This window comes from Anas acuta, chromosome 8, assembly GCF_963932015.1.
Source record: "Anas acuta chromosome 8, bAnaAcu1.1, whole genome shotgun sequence".
Classification (NCBI taxonomy): domain Eukaryota; kingdom Metazoa; phylum Chordata; class Aves; order Anseriformes; family Anatidae; genus Anas; species Anas acuta.
The window spans coordinates 186705-207867 of record NC_088986.1 but is presented as its reverse complement, the minus strand read 5'-3'; the positions used below and the strand labels follow the sequence as shown (position 1 = coordinate 207867).

Below are 21163 nucleotides of genomic sequence, written 5' to 3'. Positions count from 1 at the left end.
GACTGAGGATCATACTATTCACCCTGCTTAACTTGTACTGTGACCTTGGACATGGGAAAGAGGTGGGATTTGATCCCAAGACAGCAAATACTATTTTTCTCTGAAAAGCATTTGCTCTCTTGTGGGGGAGGAAAGTTTTCGTTCGTTAAAACAGGTAACTTCCTTTGCCTGCCCCAGGCTGAGTTGCGCTTGGCATTCAGAGGCATGACTCAAAATGAAGGAGAGGGTCCTGTGAAAGACAAAGGCAGCTGCCTACTCTACAAGTCAGTTCATGCAAGCAGGTCCGCTGGCATTTGGTGCTGACCCTATTTGCTTTCTGTAATTTGTATTTGCCCCGAGATACTGTGCCAACGCTAAATCTCCCTTCTCTCGGGAAGCCATTACCAGCGAGGCAAACGGAGGAAAGGTGTGAGCCGGACCCTGCCGGCCGTACCGGCTCGAAATCGGCCGTACCCCACTGGGGGCCAGCCGCCCGCCGAGCCGCTCCCGGAGCCGCGGTGCACCCGGAGGCCCGGCCCTGAGCCCGGCGGAGCCGCAGGGCAGTCCCGCAGCGCCCCGTACCCCGTGTACGATTGCTCCACCTCGCAGTGCGTAGGAAGGTTCCCTTCAGTAGCCTCATCTTCAAATATTTTTATTTGCCACCTCCGCTGTTTCCCTCTAGCCGGCACTCTTGGCAGCTGCTGTCAATGCGCTCGAAAGCACGGCGGGCCCCGGCCCGGGGAGCACACACCTCATCCCGACGGAAGCCGAGGGCAGCGGCATCCCGACCGCGCCCGGCGGAGCGCCGCCGCCGAGCCCCACGCTCGCGTCCCGCAAGGGCACCGACCCTCATCGCGGAAAGCGGAGGCGGGGGCTCCGCGGAGGGACCGGAGCCGTGCGGGGCCGGGGGTGCACGGCAGGGTGCGTGCAGCACCGCGCACACGCTGCCCGCGCTGCCGCCGGGGCGGAGCTGCGGCCCCTTCGCGAAGCGGGGAGCGCAAGACGGCTCGGAGCCAGCCGGAGGGTTCGCTGCTCCCACAGCACCCGCCTGGGGCCTTGGCGCCCCCCAAAGCCGCCCTCCTGGGCTTCGCTGCGGGGACCCGCCGAGGCGCCCTGCCCCGGCCGCCCCTCGGTGGCCACGGTAGCGGGGAGCCGAGGCGACGGGCGGCGTCGGGGTGACCCCTGGCCGGCCCCCGCAGCCCTCCTGCTGCCGTTGCCCCTCGGACGTGTCGCAGAAGCCCGGAGCAGGGGTAGCTGCCGCGCGGCCTCTCCCTCGCAGAGGGGTGAGGGAGAAGAAAGGGGCTCTGTCCTCACCGGCGGCGACCGAGGTAGCCGAGAAGCTCCGGCGGGCCCCCTCCGCCCCTCGGCACACGCGTTTCCATTTGACGGCCCAGGTCTCCTGCCAGAGAGCAGTGTTTATTCATTACATAAACAGAAGTGAAAGGAATTAAGCGGGTAGATGTGATAGCTCAGGGGTACCTTTCAGGCTCTTCAGCATAGATTTTCTACGCTTGTAGAAAACAGGACATCCTTACAACCGAAAACAGGCAGTAAGTTTTGTAGCTGTGTATTCATAGACAGCCAACGATGGTTTCCATTTAGGTTCTGCCCTACAGCATGCTAAGGGCAAAGAGCTCTTTTACATAATGTGATCACTGTTACAATTTCCTCTGTCCCTGGCACTTTCCCTAAATGAATGACAGCATGACACAATTAGCACGGATGCTTAAAAGGTCAGCTTATAGATAAAGGTTTTCACTGCAATTTCAAGAATGCATAGGTGCAACACCTAATTTGAACATGCATAGGTTTCATCCAGGTAGTCTGTTCATGGTGTGGAAATCAAATACACAATAGTGAGACCTAAGTAAATGAGGCAAAGCTATTGCAGTTACACTCTGGGGTGCCAGAACGACTCCCTACACTTACTTCTGCTGTGCAAGGGCCACTTCTCTAAAACGATGCAGGGCTGCATCCCAATACCTCCCTTCTTGCTGTTTGCCTCCCCTGCCTCCATGTTTCTACAGGGGAAAGAAAAGAAAAGAAAATGGAAGAAAGGGAAGAAAGAGAGGAAGTGAGGAAGAAAAAGCTTTGCATCAAGTTCCGGACATTGGCACAAGAACCGCCAGCTCACACATTCGATTAGGACACAGAGACATTTCCCTCTGACTGACTTGGTCATTCCCAACTAAGCAACACAGAGCTCCACACTGGAACAGTCATGAGCAAAAGCCACATGTGTACAGCTTCAGAAGATACTGGACCCACAAACTGAAGACAGAGAGCCTGGCCCAATAAAAGTGCATTACACAGATTTAGATTTGGAAAACGAGTTATTGTTAAGAGACTGGGCTGGTTTACCCCTCACTAAACCAGCCCAGAAGCAAGAATTCAGGACTAGTCCAAACCCTGCAGCTTTCACCAATGGCTGGAGCCAGTGGGGATGCAAACTCACAAAGAGCAAGCCCGAGCATGCTGGCTTGATTCCACTGCCTGTCTGCTGCAGCCCTCAGAGGCCCCCGCAACCCAGGGGGCTGTGGTCTACAGATGGAAAACCTCTGGATACTGGCAGGTGTGCAAGTATCAAAGTACGTATAAGAGGATGGCTGAGACAGGAGAGGGGAGCGTGCATGGAAGTGAACTTTGTCCCGCATAGCTGTCAGGCTCTCCTCTCCGATCTGTCTCTCCTGCCAGACAGCTGCTGGCAAATGAAGTGACCACATGGCCCCACGGTTGCACAAGGAGCAAACCGCACAGAGCCAGAGCAGAACGCGCAGTCCCTCCTCCTTGCCTCACCCGAGCCTCCCTCCGGGAGCACGGAGAGACCTGGAGGTCCATAAACGAACGGGGAGGTGAGACTGCGAGATGAGGGCACACAGCCGTCGGGCGGGCTGCGGAACCTCATTGCCGCTGCCCGCGCAGGACAGGCGCGGGGCAGGTGGCGGGGAGGCCGCGACCGGCGGGGTTCCGCCGGGACAGCGCCCGGCCCGCTGGGGGCGGCGAGGCAGCGCGGAGCGGTGCCGCCGCCAGGCTGGGCAGAGGCGGGCTGCGGGGAGGGCGGCGCGGTCGCAGCTGCGCTACCGGGGCGCAGTCGCTCCCTCGCAAGCCGTGCGAAACGCCGCGAACGGAACGCTTGTCCCGCCGTGTCCCGCGAGCCTCCGCGCCCCCGGCCGGCACCTCCTCCAGCACATCCTTAGCAGAGGCGTAGTTGGAGGAGCGCGGGTCCGCCGCCCGCCGTCGTTTTCGGGGACCCCCGGGGCAGGGGACGGCGCTGAGGCGGCCGCAGGGCGGTATCGCCCCGGCGGCGAGAACGGACCGTGCGCGACGGGACTAGCGGGGGTGGGCGGCCCAGCTTTACCGCAGCTTAGTTTCAGCGCCCGCTTTTCGTAAACTGACCGCGATGCCATTTTTAATTTCTCAGCAGCCCGACTTTTTCGCGGGAGAGGAAGTTTCGCTAGAGCGCCCTTCAGAGAGAAGCATCCAGCATCTGCGCTACGGTGCAGTCTGAGATTAAGAAGCCCATGTGCCAATACCCTCTCGTTAAAACCACCCTTATTCTCCGCGTTCAGCATTTTCTTCGTGCTGCGCCTTGCTGTCAGATATTTAAGAGATCTCTCCTGCGTGTAACTGATTAGCACTCTCCCCCACACACATCCTCGCATTACTTGTGAGAGAGAGGAATCAGAAACAGGCGCAGTCCCCCCGTCGGAGAGTCCCGTGGGAGTCCTCCACTCCTTCTCGCTCCGCGCACAGAAGCCCGCGCTCCCTCCCAGCGCTCTCCAGCGCTCGGCTCTGCTCGCAGCCTCGACAGGACAAGGCTGAGGCCGCCCCGCCCGGCCCAGCCGCGACGGACTGTCTGCCCCCGGCAAGTTCCCTTCCTGTCCCGTCTCTCCCTGCTGACAGCCCGTCGACGAACCTGCCGCCCCTGCGGCGCTTCAGCTGGTTCCCACGCGTGGGGCCCGCGGGGCGCTGAGAGGCGCGATTAAAGCACCATCCGAGCCGTGCCTCCCTCCGATGTGCATGGAGCACAAGGGAGACGAGGGCGCGCAGAAGCTGGCGATTCACTAAACTCTGTGTATCTACGTGCTTTCATCTTCTCAGAAACGATGCTGTGCTAGGAATATTCACTAAAATAGCGAGGGCGCGTAACTGTGAAATGGTGAAGTTTTAGACTGGACTTTGGAAAGGTAGGGGACAAAAGCGTACAGGCGAAGCACGGGTGGAGTCCGGATAGCCAAGCCCATGCGCTGTCCGCGTCCATCCCCATGTACACACTAGCATTTCTGACCTCTTCTCGGAAAGAACTCTTCTCTCCAACAAGCTCGGCAAATACATTCCCTTCTTGCGAAGCACCCCCAGCCATAGCAATACCCAAGCTCCGCTACCTGTCTCCGCAAGGCGCGTTATCCTCCTGTCCCTCCGTGGCTCCTGCGCCGCCAGGGCCTCCGGGGCCGCCGACCCAACCGGCCTCGGGACGGAGGATTCGGCCCGCGGCTCCGCGCAGCCCTCGGGGCGGTCCTGGGCGAGCCCCCCGAGCCCCGCACCCCAGCGCGGGAGCGGCGGGTCCGCGGCAGCGGCAGGGACCGAGGATGTGGGCGGGGGGCTGCCGCAGGGAGCTGGGCGGGGGGGCCGCCAGTGCATCCGCGGCTTTCCCCATCGCCCGCTCGTCGCCTGGCGGAGCCAGGCACCGAAAACACGAAACACTGAGAAATCTCCCGTACACTCTGTTTTTACTCCAGACACACGATTTACTGCTGCACGTTTGCTATTCCCGCGGGGAACAACGCCCGTATTGATTTTGTTGTCTCCGACTGCTATATTTGTCTTGGAGAAAAGGTGTACGCATATAGAAAAGGTGTTGTTTTATCGAAATCTAATATTCAGCCGTCCGCGAAACGCGCACAAGCACTCTGAAATAGCGCGGGGAAAGGACCGACGCGCAATAAACGGCGCTGCTCCGGCCCTGCAGCGGGGCAGGTCTCGGGGTTGCACGCCGGCACTACCCAGGCCTCTCTATCCCGTTTCCTCCACGGCACATTTCTTTGGATGCCCCCAGACCAGACGATCGTTTTCTGTTGCGCCGTCTAGAACAGACGATAGCTCTAATGCCGTACCTCTGATGGTCACGGACGGAGAGAGCCGCGGAGAGCGGGTCCCCGCGGGCTCCGTCCTGACTGCGGCTGCGGGCCGAGCCCGACGCGGGCGAGCGCGTCTCCCAGCCGGAGCCCGCGAGGAACTCGTCTCCGCAGCACTCGGCCAGCGGCAGCCCGGGTCGTTCCGCCGCGGACGGGGAGCAGAGGGGGCCTTGCGGGAGTCCCGAGAGGAAACCACTGTGCGTGGCTCCCGGGCTGGGACCGGGCAGCTCCGCTGCGCGCTCCGATTCCGATTGGCAGCGGCGATTCCCGGGGAAGAGGAAAGCTTCCGGCAGCCGGGGTCCCCGGACGTCGCCCTGCGGTGCTGTGCCGGTCACATCGCGGCGGCGCGGGCCCTCGAGATCCCCCCGCCATCCGGTCGGCGCGACGGGCACACGGCGGCCCGGGCTGGGGGACGGCATGGGCAGCAGCCTGAGCCCCACGGGGAGATGCCCGTAAGCCGTTTCCAGACGAGCGAGGAGGGCCGGGCTGGGGCGTCCCGGGACTGACAGGGTCCCCCGTCCGCCAGCGAGGACACTCGGGGACCCAACGGGCGCGTCGGACCCTCCCGCTCGGCGTGCCCGGGGCGGGGAGCGGGAACGGAGCGGGAACGGAGCGCGCCTGCGGCCGGCCCGCGGCGCCCCGCTCCCAGCGTAGCGGAGGCTGCGCGCCCGCGCCCAGCCCCGGCCGAGACAGCCAGCTCCGCCGCCCCTGCGACTGGGCTGGCTTCCGTCGCGCCATCCTAAACCTCGTCGTAGTCAGAAAAGAGCGCTACTTGCCTGCCAGTCTGAAAGACTTTGTTGCGGCAGCAGCTGTTAGGGATCCTAAGACTAAATTTAAGCGAGACTCGGTCTAGGGTTAGATCAGTTTTAGCGCTGGGCAAACGAGAGACTTACTAGGGACGTTCACTAAGGCTCGGCGCCGCCACGCAGTCAACTACAGTCGTACAGATTCCAGATTCGGGGCCTAGAATTTGAAACAAAAATTTCGGGGGGGGGGGGGAAGAGCAAGTATTACGGGGTTAGTCCTTTCCTACAACGTTTCAAAAGCAGAATTCTGTTTTATCAAACTTAGTATTTCCAACCGTCCGGGCAGCTTGGTTTATGGAAACGTCACAAAATGTCTCACATCTATCGTCAGAGCAAAAACAAAAAGAGAGGGAGAAAAGGGTGGAAACATAACGAGAAGTTTAATTAAAAACACCTGTCTAGTTAAGTACGTGCAGAGAAGCAGATACCCCGAATATTTACCTCACCTGCGATGGACAAGCTGTTGCTTTATTCCCCTGAAACGTCCCGAGTACGCTAGCAGTATTCGGTTTGGGGGAGGGAGGGGGACGACACGACACACACACACTCTCTGTGGGGAATGTGTACGCGGAAAAAGCATACAAGTAACCCACAAGTAACCCCCTCCGCTAAGAAAAATGTTCTAGTTCTCCGGAGAGATGTGAACAGCCGGCTCCTAGAAGCCTCTGTCCACAGCGTGAACAAAGACACGGATGTTAATTAGCAACATCCGTGATCTTTGAGGCTTAATTTCAGACCCGGAGTAATGCTACAGCCTTTGGCCAGCTCAGATGTTCTCTCTTTAGCTTAATGAGAAAGGTTTTGTAATGGGACCTTGGAAACGCAGAGAAGTGTAGAAACAGCAAAACAGATTTAGGAGTTGTGAGCCTCTCTAAGCTATACGAATGCGATCGGGCTTTAGGTTTCAGCAGGACGGAAAAACCTTTCCCGTTCACACGTAGCCTTTCTGTCGCGTTTTTCTTTGCTAATACGGAGAGAGATGTAACTCGAATCTTTGTTTAGACTGGAGGGAGAGAGAAGCCGCAGCAAACGCTGAAGAGAAACGGGAGGGGCGGGGGTGTCCTCTGGTGTTTTTTCTTTTTCTTTTTTTCTTTTTTTTTTTCTGGCTGGCTGAACAAAACCTGGCGCGGGCTCTCTGGTGCAGATAACGATCTCGCTCTGTTCAGAAGGCGGGTTTTGCGCAGGAGGTGAGGCCAGCGAACCCGCGGAAGGCAGGTCCCCGCGCGGCAGGGTCCACCCCCTTGAAAACAAAACTTTTTTTCCTGCAGGCGCTGAGAGCAGAGACCCGGAGCAGGGTCCCCGGAGCAGCCTCATCGCGCCCCCGCCGCGGAGCTGGTATGCGGTAGGGTAGTGCCATGTATTGGAAGAGCGACCCGATGTTCGTGTGCAGGCTGGATGACAAGGATCTTCCTGCGCTCGGCGGCCCCTCGGAGAAGGTGAGCGGGGCGGCGGCGCAGAGGGAGCGGGCGGCGGTCGCCCGGCAGGGGCTGCACGGAAGCGAGCGCGGCGCCGGTGCCCGGTGCGGGGCGGGTCCCAGGCGGGAGCCCCGTGCCGGCTGCCGGGTTCCGCCTCTCCCCGCTCAAGTCTGGGGGTCCCGGGACCGCCGGCTGCGCCTGCTTGGCGGAGAAGCGCTGGCTCCCGCCGCGACCGTCAGCGGAGAGGCTCCGGCCGGGCCCTGCAGGTGCTCGCATACGTGCGGGCCGGGACGGCCGGAGCTCCCCGCCTCTGCCGGGCGAGACTGGCCGCCGCCAGCGCTGACAGCGGTCTCCCGTGCGCTCCCCCGTAGGCGAGCCCCGCGGCGGCCGACGAGGACTCCTGCTCTTCCTCCGCCGCGCTGTCGCCCTCCTCCTCGCCACGGTCCATGGCCTCGGGCTCCGGCTGCGCCCCCAACAAGTGCGTGTGCAGCAGCTGCGGCCTGGAGATCGTGGACAAATACCTGCTGAAGGTAAGAGCGCCCGCCGGCCCCTGCCCTTCGGGCGGGGGTTCCGGCCTGACCTGAGACTGCAGCGTCTATACCGAGACCCGCGCCGCCCCTCCGTCGGCACGGGGCCGTGGCCGCGGAGGCCGAGCCCGCGGGGGCCGGGCGAAGCCCCGTGCCCGGCTGCCCTCGGCCGGGGGGAGCGCGGCGTCCGCCCCCGGGCGGTGCGGGGAGAAGCTCGGCCGGGCCGCGGCGGGCGGCGCTCGGGACGGCGGAGCCTGGCGCGGCAGCGGCGTCCGGCGCCTCGAAGCCGTGCTGGCTCCCGGCACACACGAAGATCCTCGGAAACCGAGCTCAACGAGAAAACGCGACAGCGCTGCGAGCGGATAAACGAGCTCCAAGGAAACATGCCCCCTTTCTCTCGCTTGTCTCCGAACCGCTTCCCTTCGTCGCTGTTACTTTGGCAGTTAGCATCCGTAACGTTTAGCACGTTATTTTGGCTGCAGCCGAGACGGTATGCCCTTCGGCTTGCAGATGTGAGTAGAACTACTGCAGAAACGGCACTTAATGCCGTGAAGCTAACTGCACACGTCTGTGAGGTTTGGGCCTTTCAGGAAAGCTGAAGTGGTATTTATGTTTTGATAACAGTTTTCTGGTTTGGGGCCGCTTTTTCTCGCGTTCTCTATGAGGAGCGTGAAAGAACACTGTTCAGTACATGGTTAAGTTTCTGGTTGTGCTTTATGCTCCTGATTAAGCAGTGGTAGCACGACCCATTTTTTATTAGCTATTTTATAATATTATTTTTTTTAGTGTGATGCTATGAATCTAAAGGCAAAAAGTACCTATTCAGAAGCGTGGAAGTGAGCTACTCCTCTAAAACGTGTTCTACTAATATCTGTAGAAGAAGGAAATCTGTGTGATTGCAGAGCAGTTTTGCTAGTCTTAGCATTCAGGACTGAGCAAGATTATTTAAAATCGAAAACGTGGTGGTCTCTAAGTATAAAATCTAAGGCAGTTGGGAGGTGGCTATTTTCCTCTAGAATTCCAGCCATTAGTTTTCCTGGATCAGAGTCTTGCCTCTCCACTTTCAAAAGTGAGATTAGAAAATTCTTCTTTCAGTCACTTGATTGTAATAGGTGAAGCTTTAAACGAAGTCATATATCGTGCAAAGAGAAAGTTGATAACACCACTGAAAACATCAAAATAATCTGTTTAGATCATTTGCTTTAGATCTCAGTGGTGATAAGAAGGTCAAAGGAACGTGTATGTCAGGTTGGCATTCATTTAAAACAAGGTTGTTGCAGTTCAGGAAAGCTGTATATCATTTGTGCTAGTAAACCCCAGTCACCGTTGCCTTAGGCTGGTTTTGCACACGAAGTGTGCTGTGGAACTGGGAGCAGAGCTGACAGAAATTGGTTCTGGTCGCATTAACTCCAGTGATATTTAGGTAGGTCATTTACATCACTGTTTACATCACTGTCTTCTGCCTGAAAAACTGGGATAGTGTGGCTTGGAGAGAAAGATTTCTAAATGATTATTTAGACTTCAAACTTTATTCCCTTCTGTATATAGGTGGTAAAAGAAATCTGTGGTGGGAGCCTGGTAATCTTGCTGATCAGCAGCAGCGTGTATTCTAATTTCAGCCCTATAAATTAACAAATAAGAAGGTAGAAGGATGACATCAACCTGGGCATGTAACAAAGCTACTGATTTCTTCTATGGAAGAGCATTAGCCTCTCAAGAGCAGTCAGTGCAACGAGCTTTGTCTTGTGGGATGTCAGCTTGTGCCTTGCACCGCTGGTGCTGCACGGAGCTGTGTGCCAGCAGCCTGGCTGTGCATGGGATCCCGTTGCCTTCTCTAGGGATCCTGGTGTGGGCTGTAGTGGGCGTCGCCTGGCAAGTCTTTGTGTGCAGAAGCACTGGGTGGGCTTGGTCTGGCCCAAAAGCTGCTGTCCTGTGTCTGTCTGCAGTGCATCCATTTTAAAGAATAGTTGTGAGGCTCAATTTGGTGACAGCTGTTATCAACAGTTTCACATTATACTGTGGTGAAAATTTGTCAGTCTATGAAAATATGGCTGCCAACAAGAATAAATCTTGTGGGAGCATTGAGCAGCTGCAAGATGTAATATTAAAACCTCAAGAATGGCTGAAATAGACTTTTCCAGCCTGATCTGTAAGATTTGATACCTTACTTTCTCTTTCTCTGTGGCTTGTCTGGCAGCATTTTTATGAAAGGAACATCCTGGATTATCTCAAATCTGCTGTTTTGCCATTCACAGTATATGGGCTGAAGTTCTTAATGTTTGCTATAGGATGAGAAATGGACACAGGACACTTAAAAAATGAAAATTCATATATCTCAACTTTCTGGTTGCTTGCTTTATGTAATTTCTCCTATAAAATCTAGAATTATATAAACACCTACTACTTAACTTCTGTGGTCAGTGGGAGTCTTAGGTTTTCAAATCAAGTTATTTAGCTGGTGTGTAATGCACAACATGTTCATGACAAAGAATTTTCTTTATAAGAATGAAGAAATGAAAATTCCACATAAATTATTTGCCAAAAACTTATACATGGCTTTTCAAAACTCCTGATTGGCTACTGCTTTCCATGACTATAACTAATTTCACTGCGGACATCACATCTTAAACAATTGTTGAATTTGCTATAAAAAAAAAACTGCTGATGTGTTGAAGCTCTTCAATCCATTCCCTAACTTAGCTTTATCAGAAATTGGCAATTGATGATTTGGTGTGTTTCTACTTGACAGACCATGTTGTTTCGGTTTTGCTTCGGTACTTTCATTTTAAAATTTCAAATCACTTTGCAAAGTTTGTTATTTGTTAAGCAGGAGTTTCTGCTGACTGGGAAATAGGAGCGTGTAAGTTAGCAGTAAGGTCATGTGAGGCCAAAACTTGCTCTGTTACTGTAATACTGAGAACAGAACTAGTCACAAAATACCTGTGTAGAACTTGAATCTCTTGCTTCCTCTTCCTGTGCTTTTAATTACAAAGCCATGAAAGCATTTTCTGAAGACCTTTGTCAAATTCATTAACCCCTAATATGTATGCAGTTCTATAGGCAGTTTTGCCTTGAAGATAAATTTTCTGTGAATCACAATATTTGTTGTTTATAGTTTTTTCTGTTTGTATGAAAAAAGAGAAAAAGGCCTTCTGCCACTACTATTAGTGTTTTGTATTTACAAACTGAAAGGCATCTTTCTTTTGGTGTTCTTGCAGGTAAACGACCTCTGCTGGCATGTGCGCTGTCTCTCATGCAGTGTCTGCAGAACGTCTCTAGGAAGGCATACCAGCTGTTACATCAAAGATAAAGATATCTTCTGCAAACTTGATTATTTCAGGTATATCATGTAGCAATATAATTTTGTTAGATAAAATATCACACTTCCTTGTCAGGTTTTGCTTTGTCTGTAACTAAAATGTGTGTTTAGACTATCTTTATATGCATTTTTTTTTTCTTGTTGCCAGTTTAAGTAATTGAACTACTGAGTTGGTCTTTTGTTTGTTTGTTTTGTAGAGGGATTTGGGAAACCCCCAGTCTGCCTGATGTACCTACATACCAAGTCCTTTTTTTTTTTTCCTTTAAGTTATGCCTAGCTACTGCATATATAGAATAATTTACCTCTGTACACAAGGAGGGTGGAAATGTTAGTCAAAGTCCCTATCAAAATAAATGTTGTAAATCTATCATGTGCAATGTAAAAATTGTGTAAACGTGTAAATCTATCATAGCATTACCTAAGGGTGATTGAGAATACAAGGTAGAGTTGAGATGGTTTTCTGTTTGGACTATCGCTCTCACTAGTATAAGACATAGGATATCCCATGGAAATACTAAAACAACCCAAAATAAATCTCTAAATCTTTAAGATGGTTGCAGCAGTTATACCTTTCTATGATCAATTTGATTTAAATGTGAAATGCTCTTCAAGATTAATTTCTGATCATGTAAGGAAGAATATTATTAACTCTGGCTAGCATTAAAAGACTTTCTGGCCCCAGTACTTAAGACATCAAATGTTCAGTTCAGTAAGCAGGGAAAAAAAAAATTGCTGTTAATTTTGGTGTGACCGCTAGTACTTCCCCATACCAAAATATTTATGGGATTCTTACCTGTGTAGTGAATGGATTATGGTCAGTTTTGACATGGAGGGAGGGAGCAGGTTGAGTACTGCAGGCATTTGGAAGAACAAAATACATTTTGTGGGACTTAAAATCTTTGCAGACTTTTTTTTTTTTCAGAATGCTTATACATAATTCAACATATCCTGGTTGCTAGTTTTCTCTTGAAAGAGCAATATTCTACAGTCGTGATGTAAATATTTGTCCATATTTGAATTTCTTTTAAGGATGAAAAATCATAAACATGATGGTAATTAAGGAAATGACTCTGGAGATGTAGGGTCTCCCCCTTTTGCTAAAAGGGTCAAAATGATTAGTGAAGGATGATACAGCTAAATTATTTACACATTACAGTAATGTGAAATATATTTGAATAAATGGGAGGATTTTGAATGTGAGGTCTGCTGTTTTTATCTCCCACTGACAGCTTTTGAAAGAGATTGTTTTTGTAAAAGGAAAGATGAAGTTTGAATTCATTTTATAGTTTAGATGTTTTGCTCTTTGCCTTAAGGAAATCATTAACTTCTGTAGTTCAGTAGTAGTCTTGCCTTAAGATTGCACATACAGACTTGTTGATTTTGTTGCAGTTAAAATGCAGTTATGTAGTCCTCCTAGTTCTGTGTGGTCAATGTACTTGGTGTGGATCTCAGCTGAACTTCCACATCACATAGACACTGACACTCCTGGGGTGACTGTTTTGCCCAAGATGGTTAGTGTCTGAGATTTTAGCCTTCTGTTGGCCTTTGTTTGCAGGCGGTATGGCACCCGCTGTTCCCGCTGTGGGAGGCACATTCATTCTACTGACTGGGTCCGGAGGGCTAAAGGAAATGTATATCACTTGGCGTGTTTTGCCTGCTTCTCCTGCAAAAGACAACTTTCTACTGGAGAGGAATTTGCTTTGGTCGAAGAGAAAGTCCTTTGTAGAGTACATTATGACTGCATGTTGGACAATCTGAAAAGAGAAGTTGAAAATGGTAACATCCAGCTTTTAAGAACTGTTTGTGGCTTATTTTTAATTAAATTGTTGGGTTTTACTTCATCTTCCTTATTAAAAGAGGTAATTATCTAGCTTTACAAAGGCTGGAAGCACAGGTTCTTGAATTAAAATAATGTGCAAATTATTTGATGTATAAAAGTCATTTTTTTCTTTTTGTTTTGAGTTTGTGTAACTTGTTTCTTATCCCAAGGAAGAGAAAGTAAAGCATGTCTCACTGATAAAATGTCGTGTGGGTTCTATCCCTTCCATTTTTTGCAAGGGAGTTAATTGGGGTGTTATGGGTGATGGTGCCAGATCAATTTAATTTGAGCAAAACAATTTTTTTTCAAGATGAAATTCAGCTGGTGAGCTACTGTTAGTTACTGTTGGAGGACAGTCTGATTTATGAACAACATAATTTGAATGCTCAGGATACAACAGCATTGTTTTCTTTTTAATGCTTCAGGTAATGGGATTAATGTGGAAGGAGCATTGCTAACAGAACAGGATGTTAATCATCCAAAGCCAGCAAAAAGAGCTCGGACCAGCTTCACAGCAGATCAACTCCAGGTAAATGCAGTGCTAAAAACTTGAGTATTTCAGATTTATGCAGGACATAACTCCTGAACTGATAGGAAGACAGATGTGAGGGGAGGTGGGGAGGAGAGAGAGGTTTGTATGCTTTAAACTATTTCATAAACTATCAAGACAGAGCATGTTTCTGGAATAGTTTGTCAGTTTCAATGGTTTCATATGAAATAGTTATCCTTCAAGCTTTTTTTTTTTTTTTTTTCTCCCCTGAGGGCAGCTGGTAATCCTGCAGAGTGGAAACAAAAAGGTTGATTTTTTGATTGCTTGGTTTACATCTATTTGATCAGACATTTACATCACTACACATAATGGAGAATATTTTTAGAATTACGTAGCATCAAGAGTTATGCTAGAGATGGGTACTGTATGACTTAAAGACATTAAGAGGCAAGAAGCCTGGATTTTGTTGTGTACAATAAAGACCGTAAAAGTGTGTGTTCTCAAAATGGGTAAGTATTCTGGGTTCCTGCTGATATTCATGTGAACACAGCTCAACTCTTGTCAATTAAATTTTTCTTGTTTCTCTTTGGTTTATAAAGAAGATGAGCAGTAGTTGTCATTTCTCATCACCGTTGTTTCATCTAAAGCATAATTCAGCATCTAATTCATGTCAATACTTGCTTTTTAGATCACATTACAGTCTTGGCTATATTTATATGCACTAGCAAGATAGACTATCAATAGGGACTCATCCTTGCTCTCCTTCCTTCTCTTCCCCTTCTCTCAGCCTTTACAAAATGCTTCACAGGCATACTAATTCTCAAAGTATCTTTTGAGCTTTGCTGCTGCCTGTTAAAACATACTCTGTAGTCTTGGTGTCATGTTTCAAGAACCTAGCTTTGGTATTTAATGCTGCATTTTTTTTTTCTTTTTTTGGGGGGGAGTGGGGGGAACAGGGGACTTTTTCACAGAACTGGGTGGAGTAAATACAGGAAAAGTGTATTTAAAGTTCTTGGCAGCAGTTCTCTTACTGTCTAATTTGTTCTTGATCATGCATTATTGAAACACATTTTTTCAATATCTCATTGTACTAGCTCAACCACTAGTTATATTCCTTTCCATTGTCAAGATGAAAGGGAAGTGGGAGCCTAGGAAGTCTGAAAGTATCAAATAAAAACTCCTTGTAGGGTCAAGCCTGCCCTGAAGGGGGAGGGATGGGGACTGCCTGCATCTGCTCTGCTTTCAAGGCTTTTTATTGTTGCTATCTTGGCAAGAGTTAGCTCTGGACTGCCTCAAATATGAGTAATTTCTCCCTCTGGATCACCAGCTCACTAAATTAGAAAAACACCATGACCAGGGCCATGACCAGCTCCCTATGAAAAGGGTAGTAGTGAGACCAGACTTAGAGGCTTCAACCTGTAGTGGGAAAGAAGCTACAACATTCTCCCTAATTCTAGCTACACATCCCCACATTCAGTTTATAACGTATCTTCAGCAAGTTTCTGGATGCACACTGCCACTACGCTACCATTGTGGTTTGTTTTTTTTTTTTGGTGTCTCAGTCTAAGTTCTATCTTGTCAGCCTGTCCTCCTCTTGTCCATGGTAAAAACAGTTGAGGGAAACTAAGCAGAGATATAATAACATGTGCATCATTTAAGCAGCACTGTATAACAAGAAGTGGCTGTTCAAAGCTTGGTTTGCTATTTCACCCATGACCTGTGACAAGGGCATAAAAAAAAACTGAAAAGGGCGTAAGGCAAGGATGTTAAGCTTGAACTTCTGCAGAAGGGGGTCTGTCTTTTCCAGCACCAACTGAATGGGAAATAGTTCCAACTGATTGAACAGGAACTGTATTCGGGGCTCCTCCTGGTTTGACATCAATGAAACTTTCATGTTCTCTTTTCCTGTTTTAAATAGATTGTTACCTACTTCAGTGCATGTGTGATCTTGTAAGGCTTCTTGTTTTAAGACACTTGCTGTCTGTTCAGTGCCTCAGTCTCTGTACCTTTCCTTGATATAAGACTTGATTTCCAGTAAGAGAAGTGTCAGAGGAAAGAGCCACTGTCAGAGTGGCAGCGTGTAATAGTATGCTTTGTGAAGTATTCCGTGTTCAAAAGGGTATCTGTGCTCTTTGTCTTTGTATGGAATTCAGTTGGAAAGTAAATAGTTCCAACACTTCTGAACGTGAAGAGTAGTAGTCTGAATCCTTCAAATAAGCAGAATATGCAGACCATCAAGGGACAAGATACAGAAATGAGAGACTAGTTTACCAAGTTGCTGAAGAAATCCCACAGAAATCTAAGTCTTACTTCCTTAAATAAGGTAAACTGTTACAGGCTTCAGAGTTGTTCAGGATGCAGGCCAGGTTGACATCTCTGCTTCATCCTTCCTCAAAAATTGTAGCTGATATCATAATGACAAGTGTTCTCTTCAGTCTTCATTAAAAAGAAGAATCCAACCAAGCAGTTGCATAGTGCAGGTCAGTCAGGGTGGAGCGTGTGTGTCTCTCATTAGTGAAAAGTAAATGAGGCACAAAGATCTTCCAAGTTGCTTGCATCCTCCATGTAGCTGAGAAGAGGATTGAGTTGCTCCATATAGTACAAGATGCCAATAGTGATTGACAAGTTCAGGAAGGCCAGTCAAAGCTCATTCCTTCCTTATGCTGTGCACTGTGGTCTGATGCTTAAGATGTTTTCTTTATCAAGCATGTTTGAATCACTCTACAGTGGATTTTCTCATGCAATCACAACAGAACACTTTGTCTATGTTTGGCTATTTCCAAGCAGAATTCATTTCTTTCATTTCTCAAAAATGTCTTGATTCAGATAAACAGAAAAGGAGGCTTATATTTTGGATTTGTTTTTTGCAGTTTTTTTGTTTGCCTAATGTACTGGGGACTGTCTGGAGACTAGTGGTTAAAGCAGTTTCCTGAAAGCATTGATGGAGGAGGGTAATAGTCTGAGAAGAATCTATAACGTCACTCTCAAGACTGCACAAAAATAAAAACTTGTAATCTCTTATCTTTCCTTTTCAGGTTATGCAAGCACAGTTTGCTCAGGACAACAATCCAGATGCACAAACACTTCAGAAACTGGCAGAAAGAACAGGCCTGAGCAGGCGTGTTATACAGGTGATTGTGCTAAATTACTTGACTAGCAATCTGATACTCATCCATTGGGAATACTCGATGATAAATCAACAATAGCAATGTAGTTATTGTGAGATTTAAAAAAATCTAATCTGGTGGTTTTAATATAACTTTGGACAACTTCCTTAGTCAGGAGTAGGTCTAGAACCAAAGTGCTGATTTGGATGATTTGCTGTAGTCCCCTTGTGTTTTGTGTGGAGGATTATTTATCTTCCAGGAAGAAACTTCTTAGCTTAAATAGTATATACATTGGCACTAAGCTTTTTCTAAATATAAAATTGTGATTTCAGTAGCCTGTTCTTAAGAGCTACACTCCTTGAAAATGGCTTGTGATATGTAACACAGACGTGAGGATTAAGGATCTAGTGATTTAAGTATCTAGTGGTATAGAGAGCAGAGTTGAAATATATGCCTAACCAATTCAGAACTGTGAGAAACACAAACAGATTCTTACTTTGCTTGAAGATGCCTCTCAGCAATCATTACATTCATGCTCTTTTTGCATACAAATATTTTTACATATGATATAATTTATACATTTTGTTGTAAATAAAAAGAAACTTGCAGTTCCCTTGTCTCAACCTAGCTCAGAAGACTGACAGCGCTTCTGTAGAAGCGAGGTATCTGGTAGCTGTGATTAAGCTTTTTAAAAAGTTGAAGCTTGCTTGCTTCTCAGCATGAAAAAGTAAAACTGGTATCCTGTGAAAATCTGTTCTGCGGCCAACAGTGTTCAGGCGTAGACGGCTCTGTCCAGTTGTGTGTCTGGGGGCAGCAGTCTAAACTGTGCTGCTGGGCTGTTGTGGGTGCTGCTCCTCAGCCCAGCCAGGCACTTGCCTCAGGAACCATGCAGCCCCTCCCAGTGCCTGTTCTCTGCCTCTGCGGGCTGCTGGTTGCTGCAGAAGCTTTCCTGACTTTTCTGCATGTGCTTAAGTCACCATGCGGTCTTAGAGTGGATATTTCTTCTTTTGGACTGTCAGTGTTATGTTGAAGGCCAAATTAACTAACTGATCTGAGTTTTTTTTGTTTATCAAGTTCATGTCAAAGCAGAATGCAATTGATCAACATGATGTAAATTTTTCCCCCTTTTCAGGTGTGGTTTCAAAATTGTAGAGCACGCCATAAGAAACATGTTAGTCCAAATCATTCATCTACTGCTCCTGTCACAGCAGTTCAGCCCTCCAGGCTGTCTCCACCCATGTTAGAAGAAATGGCGTACTCAGCATATGTACCCCAAGATGGGACTATGTTAACTGCTCTACATAGTTATATGGATGGTAGGTACAACAACTTTCCATATCCAAGTAAAATCATTATTGACTGTAGCGAGAACAGTTTACCAAGCATCAGTTAAAGAAGCTTACTGATTTATCATTTCTAGTATTCTTTATAGAATATCTCAATACTGTATTTGCTGTCTGTGCCTCATTAAGAAGTGTGCCACTTCTAGCAATAGTCCTTCACTGTAATAGTGCAGCTGAAAATCTGTGTGTGAAGACCACTTCTTGTACTTCCTCCAAACTGTGAATGTTAGTAATAAGAATTCAAACACTTTAAAGTATTTGTGGTGTATTTTCCCCCATATTTAATTTAAGTGAAAACTGTTCACTATCCAGCCCCCAACTCTTACCCCATGAATTGTATGTGTACTAAATCCAGCAACTGCACTGAAAAACTTCATCTTCCTTCACAGTGATGCACAGTGGGTGGGGGAGCGGAGGTGGGAGGAATCTGGTTTTCAAAAATGTTTGTGATTGTGTGGTGTTTGACCTGGCAAGTCAACTTTGTCTCCTACTTATGATTAGGAGAGACTGAAGGGTTTGGAAGCACTGGACTCTGAGCTGCATGTGTGGCCTGAGTTCATTCTTCTCAAAAACAGTGGTGTAAGGTGGGCTGTGGATGAAGGCGTGTGAACACTGGGCCCAAAGTGCGGGGTTGGTGGAAGTGTCTGTGATGCCAGCTGGTGCCTCCTGGTGTCAGACTTGGCTACAAAAACAAAGCTTGCTTAGTTGGTTGAGGACTAGTAAACCGTTACTTACCCAGTGGGTTTCAGTAGCTAATTTACTAGCTAATAATCTTTTTCTACCTCCAATGAAGTTGACCAGTAAATCTTTCTGTCTTTGTAGCTCATTCACCTACAGCTCTTGGACTCCAGCCTTTGCTACCCCATTCAATGACACAACTGCCAATAAGTCATACCTAATTCCTTTCTGTCAGGGATATAAGCTATTAAGGATGTAATCTTAAGTCATTTATTGTATATGAAAAATATCATTGGAAAGATATTAATGTTAACTTTTTATTTAACATATAAAGCATTTTCAAGACCACTTTTGCTGCCCAGGTATGTAAGTATGTATTTAGCCTGCAAGACACTTTTATGGATTCTGCATAAATAAATATTACATTGTTTACAAGCCTTATTAAACACCTTTTTGTATTGTCTGGAAGTAGTCCACTCTAGTTATGTATTTGTTAATTTATTTGTCATCAAAAGAGCACTTTGCCTAAAAGAAAGGACTGACAATTGTGCAAAATGTTTACAATTATTTGTGAAATTGTAGTTTATCATTTTAGTTTGTATCTGTAAGTTATTGCTAAAAGTATTACCTGTATTTGAGTTGTATACAGCCTATATGTTAAAGCTTATTTCTGTGAGTTTACAAAAAATTTTGTTGCAAATATTTTCAACGTGAACTAAATAAAGTTTCTGCTGTAGCATGCTAAGCAAAAATGTTGCTGTGTTTATGGCTGCACTGTGATCATTTGTGAAGCGTTTAACTTAAATCTTCATTTTTTAAGAAAAGGATGCTGGTATACTTAGGCTGCACCAGACTCTTTCAGGTGTGTTCATCTGCCTTATCTGATTTTAAAAGTCCTTCTAATGAGTTTAAATTTGTCTTGAAACACCTCAGATAAGTACTCCTTTAATGTAAGTATACACAGCAGTGCTTCTCCTGAGGGTGAAGGTGCACACCTGCAGTGTGAGGGAAATTGTGGATATACAGGGCAGATTTTAACTGTGACTGAAGTTAGTAAGTGGAGGAACTAAATTTAAATCCGCTTTAGTATTTGATATTTGTACTAGTTCAGTTTCTGATTTTTGTCAGGGTTTCTGCCTTCCAATTTTGCTAAGCAGGAAGATTACTTAAGTATTACATATTAGTCATCTGCATTTTTAAAGTAACATCTAGTTCAGTATTTTGACTGACCTGTATCAAACTGCATGTTAATAGAAATAGGAATTCTGTCAAATGCTGGAAAGTATGCTGTGTTTAACAGTTGCTGTGCTAAGTCTTAATGGAAAAGTATGTTTTGACATGCTGATTTGATGGTTAAAGGTTAGCGTATACCATGAACTGAACTGATTTTTGTCTTCACAGACTAGTTTCCTTCCAGGATTTAAGACGGGTAGATCCCATCTGCACACCTAAACTCTACTTGCATCAGAAGGAAATCATACTTTTGAAGGTGTGTGTGTGTCCTTTTTTCCTCTCCAACTGAGTTAGCATCTCTAATGTGTCAAATTTCGTAACTGTTCTGGTCAAACAATTTCAATGTGTTAATAAAAGTAATATTCTCCCACCACAGGAAGATGATGGCTTTTAAGAGTATAATTTAAATGCCAAGCTTTGAATTATTCATGTTCCATAAATTAAATGTCAGCACTATTTGCAGTGCTACACACAGATGCTCAAGTTAATCTGAGTAGCAAAAGTAATCTCTTTGCACTGGCACAATGCTTTTTCTAGGCTAGTATACCCTGCCACAATGTCTCACAAACAATGCTTAAGACACAGGGTGTTGTAGAACTTGACTGACTTTACATTTTCTTCCAACGTGTCATTGAAATTCTCTGTGTGGAACACTGACCTGAATGCATCACTTTCAGTACCTAAGGTAGCCCCATATATCTGCATGATACAAAATTGTATACATAGCAGTAGACAGAAGTTCTTGTTTTGTTGTCTGATATGTAAGGACAGGACCTTAGGGTAAGGACCTTATTGCTAAGGTTTTCAGTTAAATGTTAACTGATGCTAATTTAGTTCTTAATACAAATTGGTAATGTAAAATACTACTCAATTGTCATGTTTTTATAATGCAGCTTGACTTACACATAATCTCTTTCTTTAAAAAAAAAAAATCTAATTTGAAGGACGTAAGCAGCTTCAGGTTCCTTAAGACAAAGTAAGGACAGACCTCTTTATGAAACATCCCATTCTGTCTAGTTCCACAGTTGGAGTAGGATTAAAGTAAACAGTGAGCAATTTCCTCACTTCCAAATGAAAATAGGAAGCAGGAGATATCTTTGGCTACTGTGAAGGGATGAGCAGCTATTTATAAAGTGAGACTGGGGAAATGTGGAGTTGAAAAGGAAGTTCCAGGAGAGGATCTGGACTTTGAGCATTGCCTTTGAGAACATAAGACCTGTGCTACTGGCCTGCCTTGAATAGGCTGCATGGAGTAGACAAGGTGTATGGAAAGCCAGGAGTCTTAGTCTGGTGCTCTCAGCTGAAGCTGTTG

The 21163-nt window shown here is 47.4% G+C and overlaps 1 protein-coding gene and 1 long non-coding RNA gene across 3 annotated transcripts; both read left to right on the top strand.

The window, feature by feature from the left end:
* The first annotated feature begins 136 nt into the window (after window positions 1-136).
* LOC137860424 (uncharacterized) lies at window positions 137-4833 on the top strand. Its single transcript, XR_011098904.1, has 2 exons — window positions 137-2831; window positions 3401-4833. It is a non-coding gene; the product is annotated as an uncharacterized lncRNA (long non-coding RNA).
* Window positions 4834-5995: 1162 nt separating this feature from the next.
* On the top strand, window positions 5996-20230 carry LHX8 (LIM homeobox 8). Of its 2 annotated transcripts, none has more exons than XM_068690654.1 (9): window positions 5996-7107; window positions 7189-7356; window positions 7707-7865; window positions 11081-11202; window positions 12737-12957; window positions 13426-13529; window positions 16526-16621; window positions 17730-17913; window positions 20020-20230. In XM_068690654.1, the coding sequence occupies exons 2-9, from the start codon at window positions 7276-7278 to the stop codon at window positions 20022-20024; spliced, it is 972 nt and encodes a 323-aa protein (XP_068546755.1). In that variant the 5' UTR covers window positions 5996-7107; window positions 7189-7275; the 3' UTR covers window positions 20025-20230. The 2 variants fall into 2 exon arrangements, with proteins under 2 accessions (XP_068546755.1, XP_068546754.1); XM_068690653.1 differs by lacking the exon at window positions 20020-20230 and adding an exon at window positions 18763-19370 and having other exon boundaries at window positions 6269-7107.
* Window positions 20231-21163: the final 933 nt, after the last annotated feature.

What these genes read in the sequence shown, in the direction of transcription:
- LHX8 (XM_068690653.1), top strand. Translation starts at nt 7,276, where the DNA reads ATGTATTGGAAGAGCGACCCGATGTTCGTGTGCAGGCTGGATGACAAG. An exon ending in TCGGCGGCCCCTCGGAGAAG is followed by an intron (nt 7,357 to 7,706) that starts GTGAGCGGGGCG and finishes GCTCCCCCGTAG; the next exon opens with GCGAGCCCCGCGGCGGCCGA. An exon ending in GAAAAGAGAAGTTGAAAATG is followed by an intron (nt 12,958 to 13,425) that starts GTAACATCCAGC and finishes TTAATGCTTCAG; the next exon opens with GTAATGGGATTAATGTGGAA.